Raw genomic sequence first — 19,586 nt, 5'->3', positions numbered from 1 at the left:
ATTGTGTCAGTCTTTACAGTGGAAGATAGAGTACTAAGTACTTATTCAACTCCTCAGCCATTTCTTTGTTCTCCAGTACTACTTCTCCAGCATCATTTTTGTGATCCTATGTCCACTTTTGCCCTTTATGTATCTAAAGAAACTCTTGCAATCTTTCTTAACATTTCCAGCTACCTTACCTTCATATTAATCATCTTCTTTATTTCTTTCTTCATTGTCCTGTTGGTCTTTGTAGGCTTCCCAATCTCCTTTGACACATTATATGCTTTCTCTTTTGCTTTTATGCTGTCCCTGACTTTCTTGGTCAGCCATGGTTGCTTCATCCTGCTTTAGGTATGCTTTTGTCCCCCCATTGGGATGAACCTTTACTGTGAGTCACAAATTACTCTCAGAAACTCTTGCTATTGCTGTTCCGCTGTCTTTCCTGCTCAGCTCCTCTCCCAATCATCGAGTCATAGAGGTGTTCAGTACAGAAACAGTCCCTTTGGTCCAACTTGTACATGCTGACCAGATATCCCAATCTAATCTAGTCCCACCGGCCATCACCCGGCCCATGTCCCTCCAAACCCTTCCTATTCATATATCCATCCAGATGCTTACTAAATGTTGCAATTGTACACGCCTCCACCACTTCCTCTGGCAGCCCTTTCCACACACGCACCACCCTCTGCATGAAAAGGTTGCCCCTTAGGTCTCTTTTATATCTTTCCCCTCTCACCCACTGACCCATCTGATCAAAATCCCATTGTACTCTCTGGTAACCTTCTGTGCTGTCCAATACACCTACAATTTTGGACAGCATACCAAATACCTTCTTCATTATCCTAACTATCTGCGACTCCACTTCCAAGGAACTATGAACCTGCACTCCAAGGTGTCTTTGTTCAGCAACATTCCCCAGGACCTTACCATTAAGTCCTGCCTTGATTTGCCTTTCTGAACTGCAGCATCTCACATTTATCTAAATTAAATTCCATCTGCCTCTCCTTGGCCCTTTATCTCATCTGATCAAGATTCCATTAAACTCTGGGGGTAAGCTTTGCTGTCCACTGCAATCTCCAATTTTAGTGTTATCTGCAAACTTATTAACCATATCTCTTTTATGAGAAACTGCCATTCTAGAGAAGACCATTTATATGTCTTTTTGTGTCTGTGTTTAACAGTCCCAGAAATACTATCATCTGTATTTGAGGTTTATAACCTGTGGAATTGTTCTACTACGTCTTATGCTGAGTTGTAATTTGAACCCAGCCTTCTTTCAAGATCTCCATTTCCTTCCTCACCACAGCATTGTCAAAGTCCTTTAACCACTCCATGAGATTGGTTACCATTAGCCAGGAATGGAACTGAATCACATGTATAAAAATATGGGTAGAAGAGACTGTTGTAAGAGAATTCTGCAGCAGGTAACTGACTTTCTGCACCCCAAAGCTTCTGCAGAGGAAGAGGGCACAATTCAAGAGTGTGATGGAATGCTCTTCATTTGTCTGAATGTATGCAACTCCAACAATAATCCAGCAAGTGCTCTGCTGATCCATACCCTATACATTTACATTACATTCTTTGAACAGTTACTCCCTCCAGCACTGACACAGTGACAGAGTATATACCATGTACATACCAGGTATTGCAGCAAATTACACACCTGTGACCTTCACTATCCAGAAGAACAAGGACAGCAGATGCATGTGGAACAGCACCTTTATTGATGCAGGGTTAAATTCTTGAAATGCCATTCTTCACAGCACTGTGTTTTATAACACCAAATGGACAACAGTAGTTCAAGACTGTTTTATTTTCCAACTGTATTATGTCCTTACAGGTAAATGAGTCACAGGAGAATAAGGTGCTTTGAAGAACTGCACATTTGTAGGTAGCAATTGAACATAATTTATACAAAAGGCTCTCTCACAACTCAAACTATTGGATGACCTGGCATCACAGTATAGATGAATATAAGCTGATTTTGTTTGCTAGCAAGTTCCATTATTAAATATGACTCTGACTCTATAACATGTGCAGACACAAAGAACACAGTGGCAGATGAATTTGAGAACAAAACACATCCCAGGAAGGCATAACCCTGGATAACACCAAAATTTGGCTTTTTGACACCTGAGGAAATGCAGGTCAATTAGTCACACTGATGGCAACAAACTCCTACTTTCCATTGTTGATGGTGCGGGATTCGGTATTGGTGATGCCCCTGGATGTCACATGGAGATGGTTTGAGCTGATGTTGGAGATGATCACTGCCTGATGATGGGGCATCTATTTAATGGGCACTGATCATTCCCCAGTCTGAATGCTAGCCAAGTCTAGCTGCCTGCGTTGGAGCAACAGGAATATAACTGTTTACCACGAGGCTGATCCTTCCCCAAACATTAACCATCCCATATGTCTCACTGCTCTCACCAATAGTTTGTGCACATTTACAGCTGCTCTCCCTGCGATCATCATGCATCCTCTATACTCCAGCACTGAACGATCCTGTGTCTCAGCGGGGCCTGGGCTGAGGCCAGGACAAACCCCTGCATTTCCCCAGGACGCTGTTACCTTTAGCTCGCTGGGTGGGATACCTTTGCTGTGCCCGGTACAGGTAGCGCAGGGCCTCCTGCCGCTCACCGCATTTTAAGCAACGCTGCGCCGCTTCGACATAGCGCTCCGCCTCCTCCAGCCCAGCCTCCATTTCCCGAGGCCACCGCCGCCGCGCCCCTCGGTGATAACCGCAATCCACAGCGTCGCGACCCCGACCCCGACCCGCCCCGCCCACATACCCTCGACCCGCCCCCGTTTACCATCCTCCTCCAATCGCCGCTCACCGCTGATAAACCCGACTCTCACCCCTCCCCACCCCCTTCCGTCACTCCCTCCAATCCCCGCTCCCCCTTCCCAATAAATCCCGCCCTCTCCGCCGTGGCGCGAGCCCCGTAGGCTCGAGGATCAGATGGCAGTTGCGCGTGCGCGGCGGCCATGTTTGTTGGGGGCGCTAACCGGCGGAATATTGCACTCCCTTAGCAACGTGTTGCCAGCTCGTGGCCGCAGTGAGGAGGGGGTCACCGGCTGTTCCGGAGCTGATCGGAGGCATCTTCATCATCGAGTACAAGGATGGTCGCGAAAACCAAGGTCAATGAGAACGGCGGCTTTTTGATTCCAGGGTAGCGAGGAAAAAAAACTCAAAAATGGAGTGAGGAGGGGGGCACTCGGCGGGAAGGGTTAGGGAAAACCCAAAGGCGTTCTCCACGTACGTGAGGAATAAGAGAATAATCAGAGCGAGGGTAAGGCCAATCAAGGATAGTGGGGAGAACTTGTGCCTGCAGTCTGAATAGGTAGGGGAGGCCCTAAATGAGTGCTTCATTATTCACTCGAGAGAGGGACCTTGTTGACAGTGAGAACACCATGGACCAGGTTAATAGGCTTGAACAGATTGATATTTAGAAAGTGGATGTGCTGTAAATTCTGGGAAGCATCAAGATAGATAAGTCCCCAGGGCTGAACCAGATATACCCAAGGTTACTATAGGAAGTGAGGGATGAGATTGCTGCGCCTCTGGTAATGATCCTTGCACCCTCACTCTCCACCGTAGAACTTGATGATTGGATGGAGATGAATGTTGTTCCTCTGTTCATGAAAGTGAATAGGGAAATCCTGGGAATTACAGACCAGTCAGTCTCACATCTGTGGTAAACAAGGTACTGGAAAGAATTCTGCATTAGGGTTTATGACCATTTGGAAAACATAGTTTGATTAAAGATAGCATGGCTTTGTGAGGGCAGGTCATGCCTCACAAGTCTTATTGAGTTCTTTGAGGATGTGATGAGACAAGTTGATGAAGGTCGAGCAATGGATGTGGTGTATAAGGAATTTAGTAAGACATTTGATAAGGTTCCCCACGGTAGACTCATTCAGCAAGTTAAGAGGTATGGGATAGAGGGAAATTTGGCAGTCTGAATAAAGGTTTGGCTGGTTGAAAGAAGATGGCGACTGGTCGTGGATGGAAAGTACTCTGCCCAGAAGTCGGTTACCACTGGTGTCCCTCAGCGCTCTGTACTTGGACCTCTGCTCTATGTAGTTTTTATAAATGACCTTGGATGAAGAAGTGGAAGGGTGGGTTAGTAAGTTTGCTGATGACACAAAGGTCAGTGGTGTTGTAGATTGTGTCAAGGGTTGTTGCAGGCTACGACAAGGCATTGACAGGATACAGAGGCTGGGCTGAGAAGTGGCAAATGAAGTTCAGCCTGGTTAAGTGCAAAGTGATTCATTTTGGAGGGTCAAATTTGAATGCTGAATACAAAGTTAAAGACTGGATTCTTGGCAGTGTGGAGCAACGGTGGGATCTTGGGGTCTGTGCACATAGGTGCCTCAAAGTTGCCACCCAAGTTGATAAATTGTTAAGAAGGTGTATGGTGTTTTGGCTTTAATTAACAGGGGATTCAGTTTAAGAGCTGCAAGGTTTTGTTGCAGCTCTATAAAACCCTGGTTAGACCACACTTGGAATATTATGTCTAGTTCTGGTAGCCTCATTATAGGAAGGATGTAAATGCTTTAGAGAGGGTGCAGAGGAGATTTACAAAGATGCTGCCTGGATTGGAGGGCTTATCTTATCAAGAGAGGTTGAGTGAGCTAGGTTTTTTCACACTGGGGAGAAGGAGGAAGAGAGGTGACTTAATGGAGGTGTACAAGGTAATGAGAGGCATAGATAGAGTAGATAGCCTGAGACTTTTCCCCAGGGCAGAAATGGCTGTCACAGGGGTCATAATTTTAAGGTGATTGGAGGAAAGTATAGGGGAGATGTCAGAGGTATGTTCTTTATGCAGAGAGTGGTGGGTGTGTGGAATGTACTGCCAGCGATGGTAGTAGAGCCAGAGACATTAGGAATATTTTAGCAACTGCTAGACAAGCACATGGATGGCAGTAAATTGAGGGATGTGTAGGTTATGTTGATCTTAAACTAAGATAAATGCTTGGCACAACATCATGGCTGAACTGCCTGTACTGTTCTATGTTTCATCAATCTCTCCCCACTTCACTAACACGGAACAAGTTCTCCTGAGCAGTTCTAATTTGAAGGTATCAAGACAGGAAGAAGAAGAATTGCTGGGGTGATCTCGACGGAGAAGCGTTTTTTTCTCATAGAATCCCTACAGTGTAAAAGCAGGCTATTCTGTCTATACCAATCCTCCATAGAGTATTCAACTCAAACCCAACCCTACCCCTGTAACCCTGCATTCCCCGTGGCTAACCCCCCCTACCCTGGACACTATGGTCAATTTAGCATGGCCGATCGACCTAACCTGCACATCTTTGGACAGTGGGAGGAAACTGGCGCAAACCCACACAGACATTGGGAGAATGTGCAAACTCCACACAGTCATCCGAGGCAGGGATCGAACCTGGGTCTCTGGAGCTGTGAGGCAGCAGTGCTAACCACTAAGCCAAGTGCTCGTGAGTGAGGTAGTTCCACTCGACTGGACATGATGGAAGTGGCATTTTGATAGGGATAGTATAAGCAAGTTGGAGGTCTGTTTAGTTCAATTGGCTGGACGATTGGATTGTAAAGCTGAATGATGCCAAAAGCATGTGTTCAATTCCCATCACCAGCTGAGGTTACCACGAAGGACCGTCCTTCTCAATTTCTCCTCTCGCTTGAATTATGGTGGTCCTCAGGTTAAATCGCCAACAGTCTAATGAGAGAGCAGCCTTGTGGCCTGGTTAGACTGCAAGGGTCAAAGGCTGTAGTAAAAATATGAAAAGCAAGGAAGAATAGACCACACATTTGAGTTTTTTTCCAATTCAGTACCATTATGAATAACGTTTGGCCTCAATGCTACTTACTGCCTGTTCACTATCTTCCTGAATTCCCTGAGAAACCAAAAACCTGTCTGTTCCAGCCTTAAGTGTGGCAGATGTGACTCCAACCAGTGTAGAGTTGTCCCCCCGATTCCCATTGAATCCAGTTTTAATCAAGCTCCTTGATGCCATATGCATGGGAAGTAAGAGAAAACTGCGAATTATAGACCAGCAATCTGACATCAGTGGTGCGAAAGGTGCTAGAGTCCATTATCAAGGATTTTATAGCAGAGCAATTATAAAACAACAGTAGAATCAGAAAGAGTCAGCATGAATTTACAAAAGGGAAATCATGCTCATGGCAGCCAGCGGGAAGAGTGTGACCAGACAGCCCTGGTGGGAGAAGGTAGTCTGGGGGAGTGCTAATGGCGAGAGTACAAGCAGGCAGCCAGTGATTTGAATAGGAGCAGGCAACCCAAGTGGCCAGCAGCAAGAATAGGAGAAAGCAGCCCAGGGTAGACAGCAGTTAGCAGGAACACGCTGCAAGGCATTGATATCTAGCATCCCGGGACTGTCTCTTGCACTGGTTTACTAGGCTCCCACATTGTTGAGAATGGGGTAACTCCTCTAGTGAATTGTTTAGTGCTTAGATTATCTATCACTTGCTCTTTATGTTGTTCAGCATGCAAACCATTCTGTTTTTGTACCATTGTTGAAAAGTGTAGTGCTGGAAAAGCACAGCCGGTCAGACAGCATCAGGATAAATAGCTTATGTTCGAAACGTCGTCTCTCCTGAACCTCAGATGCAGTCTGACCAGCTGTGCTTTTCCAGCACCACACTTTTCAACATTGATTTTGAGCTTTCTCCTCTGTTTTGTACAATCATCAAGTTGACAACTCATTATCAGTTATGACTTGTTCTGGTGTTGGCATGCCCTCTTGCACTCTTCATTGAACCAGGGTTGATTCCCCTGGCCTAATGATAATGGTAGAGTTGGGGATATGTTGGGCGACGAGTTTGCAAATTGTTATGGAGCATGATTCTACCTGTGCTGATGGACTACAATGGATGCCCAGTTTTGAGTTACTAGATAGGTTTGAAATCTTCCCATTCACTACAGTAACCATGCCACATCATAACTATAGGGTATTTTGTGTGTGAAGTCAGGACTGTCTCCACAAGGAATGTGTGATGGTCATTCTTATTGATACATATCCCCTACATTTACATTGAAAAGGTTAATATATACAACCTGTATTTGCATAGACAATCGTCAATAATGATCCTTTGTTTCCTGCTACAGTCAATTTTGTGTACAGCTTGCTACATTCCCCAGGATCCAGGGGCTTTTACATCTTTAACCAATCTGCCCTATTGGACCTTGTTTAAAAAAAACTAGCTAAAATCCATGTAAATCACTTCAAGTACACTATCCTATGAATTATCCTTTTTATTTGCTCAGTCAATTAGGTTAGTCAGACTCTGCCAAGGGAACAAAGACACACTGTTCTCAATTAATCCCTGTCTTTATAAGCAACTATTTATTCCAATAACTTGCCCAGTACTGACATTAAACAGACTAGCCTGTAATTATTATTTGGTCCTTACCTTGCTCTTTCTTTTTTAAAGGTACAACAGTGCAATTTTTCAGGGGGCAAAAGTGAGGACTGCAGATGCTGGAAACCAGAGTCTAGGTTAGAGTGGTGCTGAAAAAGCACAGCAGGTCAGACCGCATCCGAGGAGCAGGAAAATCGACGTTTCGGGCAAAAGCCCTTCATCAGGAATGGAGGCAGGAAGCCTCCAGGATGGAGAGATAAATTGGGGGGGGTCGCACTGGGGAGAAGGTAGCAAAGAGTACAATAGGTGAATGGGGATGGAGGTGATATGTCAGAGGAGAGGATAGGTGGGAAGGGAGGTTGACAGGGACAGTGCTGAGCTGGTGCTTTTCCAGCACCACTCTAATCTAGTGCAGTTTTTCAGTCCCACAACACAACACCTATATCCAGTGAGATTAGAAAAATAATGGTTGGATCTTCCACTATTTCCTCCTTAGCTTTTTTGCATTTCATCCAACCCTGAGAATTTATGCACTTTTGTGGATGCTAGTATCATTAATCCCTCCACTCTTTCTGTTTATAAAGTCTGAAACTTCACATTCTATCTCTGTATTTACAATGTCTGCATCACCATGAAGACATTCAAAGAATTCTTGAACAACAACTTTTATCTGTGTCAAAAAGGACCTTTTTGGTCCTTTATGAACCCTACTCTTTCCTCAATTTTCTGTTCTCAATGAATTGAAATCACATCTTTGGATACTCCTTGATTTTAATTTACAATATTCTTTCATGCCATCTGTTTGCTTTCCTAATTTCCTGTTCTTCATGTGCCATACTCTTTTCAGCTTTCTTTTGCAGAGTTTTTATGTTGGACACAAGCTTTCCTTTTCTGCTTTACCATAAGCTACAAACTCCTTCATGATCAAGAATCTCTAGATTTTACAATTCCATCCTTTTTCTTTGTAGGAACATGTTTAGTCTAAGCCACTTGGTTCTCCCCATTGAATACTCTTTCACTGCTTTAGACTGAAATAGCTTTTTACTGCACTTTCATTAAATTACTCCAAATTTACTTACCAACACTCATTTTCATTAGTATTTACAAATTGAATGATTAAACTCTCCACTTATGAAATTTTCAGGGTTAGATACCTGGAAAAATATGGTCAACTTTTATGTAAAGTACAGATAGTGTCTAATGTCAAGCAATGCAAATTGGGCATTTATTCTTTCAGTGCTGCTCATGCAAATGCAGGAATGAAGAAACCACGCTTGAGCTATTGTGGAAGAGTGGAATCAGTGAGAGTTGTGAACAGCACATCTGACTCCATTGCAGTATTTTAGGACCTGCTTCCCTGGTCCTCCCTGTTGTCCAGATACACAGCTATTCTCCAGATACACAGATTTCACTGACAAGAACAATCCAATTGCAACATTCCCAGCTGCTTTCAAGGGAGAGTATCAGAAATTAATCATTTCTGTCTGTCCCTATTTTTGCTATTCAAGTGAATGCTCTTTCCTGCAAGAATCACTTCACTGTAAGATTAATAGACTCTTAGAAATGTTCCCATTTCAATTTTTAAAACTTTGTATTTCTGCTCATAACATGCACTTCCCATCCTGTGATCCACAGCAGAGTCATTTTTTATGACATCAATGTGCTTAGGAGCACATTGGATCCAAAATTTGGGAAAATCCAAATATTGTATGCTGTGGTCCTGAGAATACTAAATTTGGGACACCATATCTGTACAAAAAAACAATATTTTCTTAGGCCAGAAATCATAGGATTGACTTTTATGGGATTAAGGTTTACAAATTTTTGTGATAATTGCTGCAGAGAGATTCTGAAACTTAATATAGCCATACATTCAGTTGGATCAAGGCCTATGATGCGATGCCCTCTAACAGTAGTACACATGGTTATGATCAAGGCCTGCCAGTTGAGACACTCAGAAGCTGCAGTTCTGTGCCAAAACATAGCTCTGCACAAGTTATAATAGGTGTGACCTCTGAAAGCAATGATGTGTTTTGACACGGGGTAAACCCTCCTTAATGTAAAACCAGCAACACAGAAAAGATTTATCTCATGCAATAATCTGTCAAAATAGAGTGGCCAAGAACTACTTTAAGAAATAAAGTAATTAATTTTTACTTTAAGTATAACAGAAAGTAATTAACTAACCGCTATTTACAATTTCTTTCTCTAACCTATCTTTTAGCTTCCTTCTATAATACTAGTCCGATTAAAATTTACATAACAACACTTGCTTTCTCAAAACCAGGCAGCTGTAGATTCTTGTCTTCAGATCTTCCTGTGTCTTTTTTCCTTGTTAGGAATTTCTGCATTACAGGTTATTGATCGAAAAGCTACTTTTAAGAGAGAGCTATTTTCAAACTGTCTGGTCACATGCTGGGTCGCGGCAGTTCTACTCTCAACTGTTAAATTTCCACCAGTTTTATACGCTAGAGCATTGGATTTTGTCATTGGCTTTTAAGATTGCCAATATACTCAATTAAAACTTGATTAGAGTTTATTATATTTTGGATATCATTTAAACCGATTGGCTGAATTCAAATTTGTTTTTGTCTCCAAGCAACAAGCTAATCGAGTGATTCGACCCAGTGTTGCATTGTTACCATTAATGAGTACTCTTGGTGCTGGATCCGGTATACTCTCTCAAAGGTATACCCACATCTTAACAATGTATAACTACAGAAATAGAAATTAAAATTAATTTAGGTGAGAAGATTTAATCACGAAAACAGGTATCAGACTTTTGTGTTCCTTAGTACCATTGCACAAGTGAGTTAAATGAATCAACTTCTGTACCTTAAAGCTTCCACAGCTGCTTAATGTTTTTAAATGTGAAATCACTTATTTCTGTAAACCTCTTAATGAAATTAAGAAACAAAAATATAGTTTTTGATGTCCTGAAAATATGGCAAATCTTTCTGTAATACTAAGATTTTCCTGTAGAAGGTGCTAAATCATAGATCTTATTACATTACTGAACATAAAAGTACAAAACAGAGAAAGCTGAGAAAACTTTTTAATAATAGCCATAAAAAAAGGGGTTAGAAATTGTGCAATATTTCAGTGATGTTTGCATGCAATACAATTAAATAATTATCATATTATTTCATCAAATTTAATTTGTGATCTAATGCATAGTTGTCTATTTTTGCCAATTATTGTATCCTTACATTAGTATTAAATGAATCACATTAGAAAATCTCATGGTATGACTTAGTGTGGAGCTAATTTCTTAAGTTGATGCAATGTTGTCAAAATCTTAGTTAAGAAATATGTCATAATACAAAAGAATAATGCTTTTCCCATTCAGGTTTTGCTTCTCTATTTTTTTTTTTCTCCCAGTCTGCCTATTCTGTTGTTGAAGTAACCATGATAGATATATAAATATTAAACTTGGGTGACTGCCTCTCCACCCCTTCCCCCAGTGTCCACTTCTGTTTTGCACACACAATTTCTGGTCCTCACAAACAGTATCTCCATTTCATTCAGCAGCTTCTCCAAATGATTTACATTGGGGGAGCAAGCTGTGCATGGTCAAGGTGTGTGAATCCTACCTTCCTGTTTCTCTCTGGCATAGAAGGCTTATGGTATAACCACATAATCATGAGCAGCAACAGTAAGTGGTGAGGGTAGCTGGAGCAGTTGAACACACCCTCTTTGGAGGAAGGAGACCCAATGAAGAGAAGGATCACACAGACCAGGATTTCTTCAACTATATGTAGTTTTATTTATTTCTGAGAAACTTGAGTTTGTAGCTAATCTCTGATCATTAATAAGTTATGGGCGGCACGGTGGCACAGTGGTTAGCACTGCTGCGTCACAGCGCCAGAGATCCAGGTTCAATTCCCGACTCAGGCGACTGACTGTGGAGTTTGCACGTTCTCCCAGTGTCTGCGTGGGTTTCCTCCAGGTGCTCCGGTTTCCTCCCACACTCCAAACATGTGCAGGTCAGGTGAATTGGCCATGCTAAATTGCCCGTAGTGTTAGGTAAGATGTAGGGGTATGGGTGGGTTGCGCTTCGGCGGGTGCGGTGTGGACTTGTTGGGCCGAAGGGCCTGTTTCCACATTGTAAGTAATCTACTCTAAGTTCCTCATTCACTCTCCAGTGTGACAACAATCGTCTGAGCAACTGGCTGTGTATGTTATTCCAATAGAAAGCATAATATATGGGAATAAAATAACACTTGTTCCAGAAAATAAAATTGAAGGTAGGCCCGGTAATTACAGACCAGTAGTTTAAGTTTAGTGCTGGGGAAATTTCTGGAAACAATTATTTGGTAAAGAATTAATGGACATACGGAAAACATGTAGATAGATTCAGAGAGTCCGCATGGATTTAAGGGAAAATTTGTTTAATTTGCTTGAGTTTCTTGAAGAGAGGGTTGACTCAAACAAGACAATGATGTACATATGGATTTCCAAAAGGCATTTAATATAATACCACCTATAAGAAAATTTATAGTTCATAGGATAAAAGGGACTGTAGCAACATGAATAGAAAATTGCCTGGGTGATCAAAAACAGAGTAATAGTTAAGGCAGTATTTGCTGACACCCATAACTGCACACCAATCTAGAAACACGAATGCGCATGATTTCAAACCCAGTTTGTCATCATGTAGAATTTACATATGGCATCACACGTAAAGGCCACACTGCGCATGCACAGAAGCATGTGTTTTTTTCCAATGGCATTCAGCGGTGGGGTGTGAGGAAGTGGGACAGGATGAGACTGAGGATGTAGGAGTGAGTGCGGAACCAGGATGGGAAGAGGGAGGATGCAGAATGCAGGGTAGTGAGTACAGGGGTTGGGGTGGCAGTGAGTATACAGAACAGAGGGTAGTGAAGATGTGAAGGACACCTTACACTGATGGACAAGAGTGGGGTAGGAATGAGGGTGTCAGCTGTGGAACAGGGTGGGGAGAGTGGCAGTGAGAATGCAGGATATGAGTGGAGAATAGTGAAGATGGAGGTGAGGAAGGAAGTGAGAATATGGGACAGAAAGAGGATGGAAACAGAGGGGGGAGTGGGGATGAGGAAAGAATGGGAGAGTGAGGGCACCGTAACTAGGGAGGCCCCCTCCCAGGTCACCTCCAGTTTGGACCAAGCTAAACCCCTTCAAACATATCAAGGAAGTAGCCTAGACTCTAACTTTTATCTTTCTTAAAGGCAAGTGTAAGGCACTAAGTTCCTGATGTAATTCAATTGGTTATACTACTCTGCTTTAAGCAAAGTACATTTTATTCTTTCCCTGCATTTAAAATACAAATGAAAGAAGAGTTGGTATAGCTTAATTTATTGGAAAACTAAAAATAATAGATTAATAATAGAATAATATAGTAACATCCCATATACACATCATTTGGTAAAGGCAAATTCAATTAAATAGATTGTCTTGCATACATTTTTTCTCCAGTCCAGGAAGAAAGAATATCAAGAAAACATTCTGGCAGAGAGCAAGAATACTCGTGTTTTGCTGTAGCAGGGAGAGATGTATGGCAGCTTCAAAACCCCAACAACTACTGAAAGCTAAAACAAAACCCTGGTACTGTGGGAATCTGATTTCACCCATTCTTGCTGCTTCTAGTGTTCCAACTTTTTTTAAAAAAGCCCAAAGACCTCTCAAGCTGTTTACTTTATTGGGATGGAGGAGACAGCTTTGTTACTATGACTCAAAACCTCTCCTCAAAAAAAAATCATCTCTTAAAGCGACCCTACCTCTTTTAGGTCCCTCTGTGTACATCCTCACTTTTCCTGAATTCCTCTGCCTGACACCTTCCCCCACTTCCCTCTCTCCTGATCCTCTGCCCCCATATCCTCCTGAGTTATTTCTATTCCCCCAGTATCCCGTTTCTCCCATTCTACGATGCACCCACCCCCACCCTTCATCCCTGGGGCCAATGTCTTCCCCATTTCTCCCCTTCCTCCATCCCTTTCCCCATCCTCTCCCTCTCACTTCTTCCACTCTCCCTTCTTCCCCAACCTTCTCTCTTCCCTATCTTCCTTTCTCTTCCCCTCTGCTTCCTCACATTCCCTTCCCCCTTCCTTCTTTCCTCCCATCCACCATTCACCCCCCTACTCTCTCCCCTCTTCCCCACCTCTTGCCCCTTCCCTCACCTCACGCCCCTCTCTCCCTCACCTCAATCCCATTTCTCAAAACCATTTAAACGCATACACACTTAAACCAGCAAACATGTACAGTATTTTTCAGGCAAGAGGAAGTTTTGTAGTTGAGTTCTTCAGAGTTAATGTTGCTTTTCCTGATGGATATAAATGACCTAGATCATGGTGAACTGAGGATAACTTAAGTTTGGAGACAACAGAATATTTTCAACAGAGATGGAAGTAAAAAACTTCTAAATCACATTAACAAGTGGGTGAATAGGTGGTAGGTAAATGGTCATTGTGGAGAAATTATTACAATACAGAGTCATACAGAAAAGAAATAGACCGTTCAGAACAGAAATAGACCGTTCAGTCCAGTTCATCTGTGCTGACCAGACATCCCAATCTGACCTAGTCCCATTTGGCAGCTTTTAGCACATATCCCTCTAAGTCCTTCCTATTCATATGGCTATCCAGTTGCCTTTTAAATGTTGTAATTGTACACACCACCATCACTTCCTCTGGCAGCTCCCTCCATAAATGTGTTGAAAAATTATCCCTCAGGTCCTTTTTAAATCTGGCCCCTCTCACCTTAAACCTTTGCCTTCCAATTTTAGACTTCCCCACCCTAGAAAAAGAGACCTTGGCTATGTAAAGTGATACACTTTGATACAACGAATATGAAGAGACAGTCTAAGGTCTAATATTCCACAGGTTTTGCAGGAGCAGAGAAACCTGAGTGTATGAGTGCACAGATCATTGAATGTGGCAGGATGGGTAGTCAGAGCTGTTTACAAAAATCCATACAGTATTCTATGCTTCATAGTTAGGGACAGAGTATAAGAGGGAAGCAAGGCCAAGCCGAAATGGGACACTGGTTAGACTTGAGCCATAGTCTACAGTTGTGTCTGTCAGACTATAGGAAAGATGTGAATGCATTTTAAAGATCGCAGAAGATTACAAGAATGTTTCAAAGGATGATAAACTTTGGTTGTGAGGATAGACGAGAGATGTTGGGACAATTTTATTTGAAGAGGAGAAGGTTTTGGGGAGATTAGATGGAACTTCTCAATCACCAGGAGCCTGGACAGCATTGGTAGGAAGAATGTGTTCTTGCTCAAATACAGATTAAGAACTAGAGGGCATTAATTTGAAATATTTTGCAAAAACAGCAACTGAGAAATTGGAAAAAAAATTTTGTCATACAATATAGTTTGATTTGGAATGCACTGCCTGCAAGTATACTGGGGTCAGTTCAATTAAGGCATTCAAGAGAGCATTGTTTCAGTTTAAATATCCAATGTGCAAGGCTATGGGAAAAGGCAAGTGTTTGGCATTAAGTTAAATTGATCAGAGAGTTGATGCTGCCATGATGGGCTGAATGACCTCTTGCACTGTATGATTCTGTGAAGAACTAAAAGCAGGAAATGCTGGAAATAGTCAGCAGTTCAAGTTTAAATGGTTCTACAAATAATGATGTAACAATCTGCTACTAAACTTCTCGGTTTGCACCTCTTCAGTTTAGTCTGTTCACTTTTTATGGTGTGTTTCTGAAGGTTACTGGGCCCATACTGACATAGTGTTCTGGAATGTAATACATAGAGTTATAGAGATGTACATGCTTAAAATGCCTTTCTCATCAGAAATGACTGTTAAATCTTTTGCTTAATTGGGTGATACTTGTCCAAGTTCTGAGGCACTGTAGCTTAAATATTAACTCCCAGTGTGAGTGACAAAGGACCTAAGGGTTTAACATTTGATTCGGGGGAAGATTTCCCTAACATGCCATTCACATGCTCTCTGCCTTTTTTTTAAACAGCACCCGATATCGTGATATCCAAGTGTTCTGTTGTGGAAAGGCAGACTACCAAATTATTGTGGGTGCAATTGAAGCTCAATTTGTAAAATTCAGCGCTGCTGAATGTTTTCCACGGATTAAGAATTGGGAGAATAAAAAGTGTCTCTCTTCCCCATAATGTCAGGATAGTTGAACTTCCCTGTTTATTTAGCTGTATCAAATTTCCCTCCTGTCCTCCCCCCACCCCCACGTCATAATGTCTGATCTCTTCTTTCTCTCCTCCTACCTCACAATAACCACAATGACTGTACTCAACTTCTGATCGCCAGCAGCCCATTTCCAATTGCCTCTATACCCTTTCCGTCACCCTCCCAGCCCAAATACCACTCCACCACCCATCAAGGCCTTTTTCTCTGCCAATAAGTTTCAATTATTTCTTCACAGTTGATCCTACTATGTAGTTATACATTACCCATTTCTATTCTTTATGGAATAATACTTACGAATTTCCAATCATGCTTTGAAACTCAACCACTGATCAATCTATTTAATCAAATTTATGTGAAGGAGAATGGCAACAGGAAACCAAGGTTTAAAAAAAAGTCACGTCATAATACCATCTCTTTTTCCATAATAATCTTTTCGAAACTACTAATAGTTCTAACCAAACATGTCAATAAGGCAATTTAGCAACATTGATCAGAAAGGTTGATTCCCTTCACATATTTTTAAAAAAACTAAATTTGTGCATCAACACATTTCAACCATCAGTCTTTCACTGCCTTCTTCCTTATGGTTGCAGATTCTAATATGTAATATCATCTAAGAAATTATTTGAGAAAATGCAGCATATTGTTATTTGTAACTGAGTGAAACTGCTCCACCTGAATACAAACCTACAAAGTTGCAACTTAAAAAATGTTCTTAAAAAATGTTAAACATAATTACACCCTGATTAGTCTGTGCATTTATAAATGGGATGAAACCTCTCCAGGTCAACTGATGAAGGATTTGATTCTTAACGATCCTCATCCTTCTTCAGATGGGTTCTTGTAAACATTACCAAAGATTGAAACTATTTTAATAGTCATATTTAGATTATGATTAACACTGCTCTTAACAATTTTGTCATATTTTAAGATATAATGAATTTCTTGTAATCACTGCCAGATAATCATAGTTCTTTCTGTCTAAGAAACAAATTTGTTTGATAACATATAAACTCAATTATCGTTGAACTTTGCATTTCACACTCATAGGGTACCCCAGAGAGCTTAAAGGTTTTTTTTTGTGAGTAGTCACTGTTTTAGCAGTAGCTGTTGGTTAATTTACACAAGCAAGCACCCCGCAAACAGCAATTATAAAAGTATCTAACTAAGTGCATTGCATACCTACCAAATTAGTAAAATGGAAACTATCATTGCTTCGTAATTATAAAAATTCCATGTTGAAACTCTCTATTTAACTTTCACATCATTTTGGATATAACTTAAAAAGTGGACATACATCTACTTTGGGAAGTGCATGATGTTTTGATGATCATACACAGGAATTTACACCTCTCGTATACTTTATGTCAAATTAGTAGTGTTTAGAATGGAAATTACAGCTTTCATTTGTATAAAATGGAAGTTGGACAACTACTAAGCTACAAGAAAGGGCAATTGTCAATTGATCAGCTTCCTGTTAACAGAGTTTCTTTGACCTTAAAGGATTGTTATGTTATTATGAGGGTTATAGTGAATCTATTCAACCAATGTACATCTAATTTTTTTTATTAATAGTTATTCCATTAGGTTAATCTGTGAATAATTGTGTGATTGTGGGTAAGTTTTAGAACTGGACAATGCAAATTGTATGTGCCAAGAAAAATTACACAGAATTTAACGTTGTACTTACAGAAACTGTTATCTGAACAATTAGGCAATTAACCAAAGCAAAAGGCTGCTTTCAGACAAATGATTAATACATCTTGTTTGATTCTGATGCTTGTCCTATAAAGTTAAGCCGATGCAAAAATACTTCGGAGACATATGGGCTACATTTCTCCGAAATAGCTCATCAGCCCTGATCAGCTGATTGCATCCTAGTGGCTTGTGGGATTGTTTACTACATATTTTCCAGTCTGTGAAAAGAGAAGCTGAATACAGATTAGATGAAGATTTATCCTGCTTTTGGCTTTGTTCAGTATTGTAATGCCTGTCGGACCCATGAGATCTGATGTGGTTTCACTGGACCAATCAGCAAGATAGCCTCTAAACACTTATTCCTTTTGAGGATTATTTTAGCCATGGTTTGTTCAATATGTGGGAAGGTAAAAATACCATTTTTTTGTGCTGGATCAATGGCTTTGCTGAAGGTGGTATCACAATTATAAAACAAAAGTGTGAATCATAAAATCATGAAATAAAAGCCACATTTATATTATAATGTCCAGTGTTTGAATAGATTTGTTAATATTTGCAGAACAGTTTATGAATTATAATGGTTAATTATATAATTGTGATTTTTAATTGATCACTGGAATGATTTGTGATCCACTTTTTATGAATGTGGCTTTATTATAAAGTATGACAGTAATGACAAAAGATTTCCAAATGGCTCTTCAGAAACAAATAAAAATGCTTGACAGTTCACAAATATTGTCTACTTTAGAAGTTTGAAAAGGCTTGCATACATTATAATATTCTTTTGTAGCTCAATGAATCCTAACGTTTCATCTTGCAAAAATGTGTTATATAAAGATGTTTATACTAAGATGAATTACATAACAAATTAAGGGACATCTCTAAAGAAATTTTATTTCTCTTTTATTGCATTTTATAAGAGAAAATGCCTCTGCTTCAGAGTTAGTGACACACTCTCAAAAGCCCAGAGAATAGATGTTAAAATACAAAGTATCCATTTGATGGCAAAATATACGTTGTCAACTCCCTAAAGGGCCGAAACACAAACAAAGTCCTGGAGAAACTTAAGCAGGTTTGGTAGTATTGGTCGAGAGAGAAGAAGCAGAGTTAAATTAGTTTATCAGTAAGTTCTGATGAATCATCACAGGACTTTAAACATTATCTCCACTTCTCTTTGTACAGATTCAAGGAACTATGAACCTGCACTCCAAGGTCTTTTTGTTCAGCAACACTCCCTAGGAATTTACCATTAAGTGTATAAGTCCTGCTCTGATTTGCTTTTCCAAAATGCAACACCTTGCATTTATCTAAATTAAAGTCCACCTGCCACTCCTCAGCCCATTGGCCAATCTGATCAAAACCCATTGTATTCTGAGATAACCTTCTTCGCTGTTCACTACACCTCCAATTTTGGTGTCATCTGCAAACTTACTAACTGTATCTCCTATGTTCACATCCGAATCATTTATATAAATAACAAAATGTAGTGGACCCAGCACCAATCCTTTTGGCACTCCACTGGTCACAGGCCTCCAGTCTGGAAAGGCAACCCTCCACCACCACCCTCCGTCTTCTACCTTTGAGCCAGTTCTGTATCCAACTGGCTAGTACACCCCGTATTCCATGAGATCTAACCTCGCTAACCAGTCTCCCATGAAGAACCTTGTCGAACGCTTTACTGAGGTCTATATGGATTACGTCCACTACTCTGCCATCATCAATCCACTTTGGAAGACTCAGTCAAGTTCGTGAGACATGATTTCCCATGCACAAAGCCATGCTGACTATCCCTAATTAATCCTTTCCTTTCCAAATACATATAAATCCTATTCCTCAGCATTCCCTCCAACAACTTGCCCACAACCGATGTCAGGCTCACTGGCATACAGGTCCTTTGCTTTTCTTTATCACCTTTCTTAAATAGTGGCACCATGTTAGCTAATCCCCAGTCTTCTGGCACCTCATCTGTGACTATCGATGATACAAACATCACAGCAAGAGGCCCAACAATCACTTTCCTATCTTCCCACAGAGTTCTAGAATACATCTGAACAGGTCCTGGCGATTTGTTCACTTTTATACATTTCAAAACATCCAGCACCACCTCCTCTGTGATATAGACATTTTTCAAGATGTCATCATTTATTTCCCCACATTCTACATCTTCCATATCTTTCTCCACAGTAAACACTGATACAAAATACTCATTTACTATCTCCCCCATCTCTTGTGACTCGACACATAGGCTGCCTTTCTGATCTTTGAGGGGCCCTATTCTCTCCCTTACCATTTTGTCCTTAATATATTTATAAAAACCCTTTGGATTGTCCGTAAGTCTATTTGCTAAAGCTATCTCATGTCCCCTTTTGGCCCTCTTAAGTATATTCCGG

The 19,586-nt window shown here is 40.9% G+C and overlaps 1 protein-coding gene and 1 long non-coding RNA gene across 6 annotated transcripts in view; one reads left to right on the top strand and one right to left on the bottom strand.

Moving 5' to 3' along the window:
- The window catches only part of dnajc18 (DnaJ (Hsp40) homolog, subfamily C, member 18), a 40,793-nt gene extending 38,057 nt beyond the window's left edge, over window positions 1-2,736 (bottom strand). Inside the window, exon 1 of one of the 4 annotated variants that reach the window (XM_072590856.1) lies at window positions 2,557-2,736. In XM_072590856.1, the coding sequence (XP_072446957.1) occupies window positions 2,557-2,689 (133 nt within the window). In that variant the 5' untranslated portion in view covers window positions 2,690-2,736. The remainder of the gene's footprint in view (window positions 1-2,556) is intronic. The other 3 variants (XM_072590858.1, XM_072590859.1, XM_072590860.1) reach the window with 3 other exon arrangements.
- A 257-nt stretch (window positions 2,737-2,993) lies between these two features.
- Window positions 2,994-19,586, top strand: part of LOC140492106 (uncharacterized) — a 54,410-nt gene continuing 37,817 nt past the window's right edge. For both annotated transcript variants that reach the window (XR_011963494.1, XR_011963493.1), the window contains exon 1: window positions 2,994-3,126. This is a non-coding gene — a long non-coding RNA (uncharacterized lncRNA). The remainder of the gene's footprint in view (window positions 3,127-19,586) is intronic.

This window comes from Chiloscyllium punctatum, chromosome 20 (genome assembly GCF_047496795.1).
Source record: "Chiloscyllium punctatum isolate Juve2018m chromosome 20, sChiPun1.3, whole genome shotgun sequence".
In the NCBI taxonomy this organism is placed as follows: domain Eukaryota; kingdom Metazoa; phylum Chordata; class Chondrichthyes; order Orectolobiformes; family Hemiscylliidae; genus Chiloscyllium; species Chiloscyllium punctatum.
Note: the sequence above shows the minus strand (reverse complement) of the source record. Positions and strands in the feature narration are given on the sequence as shown.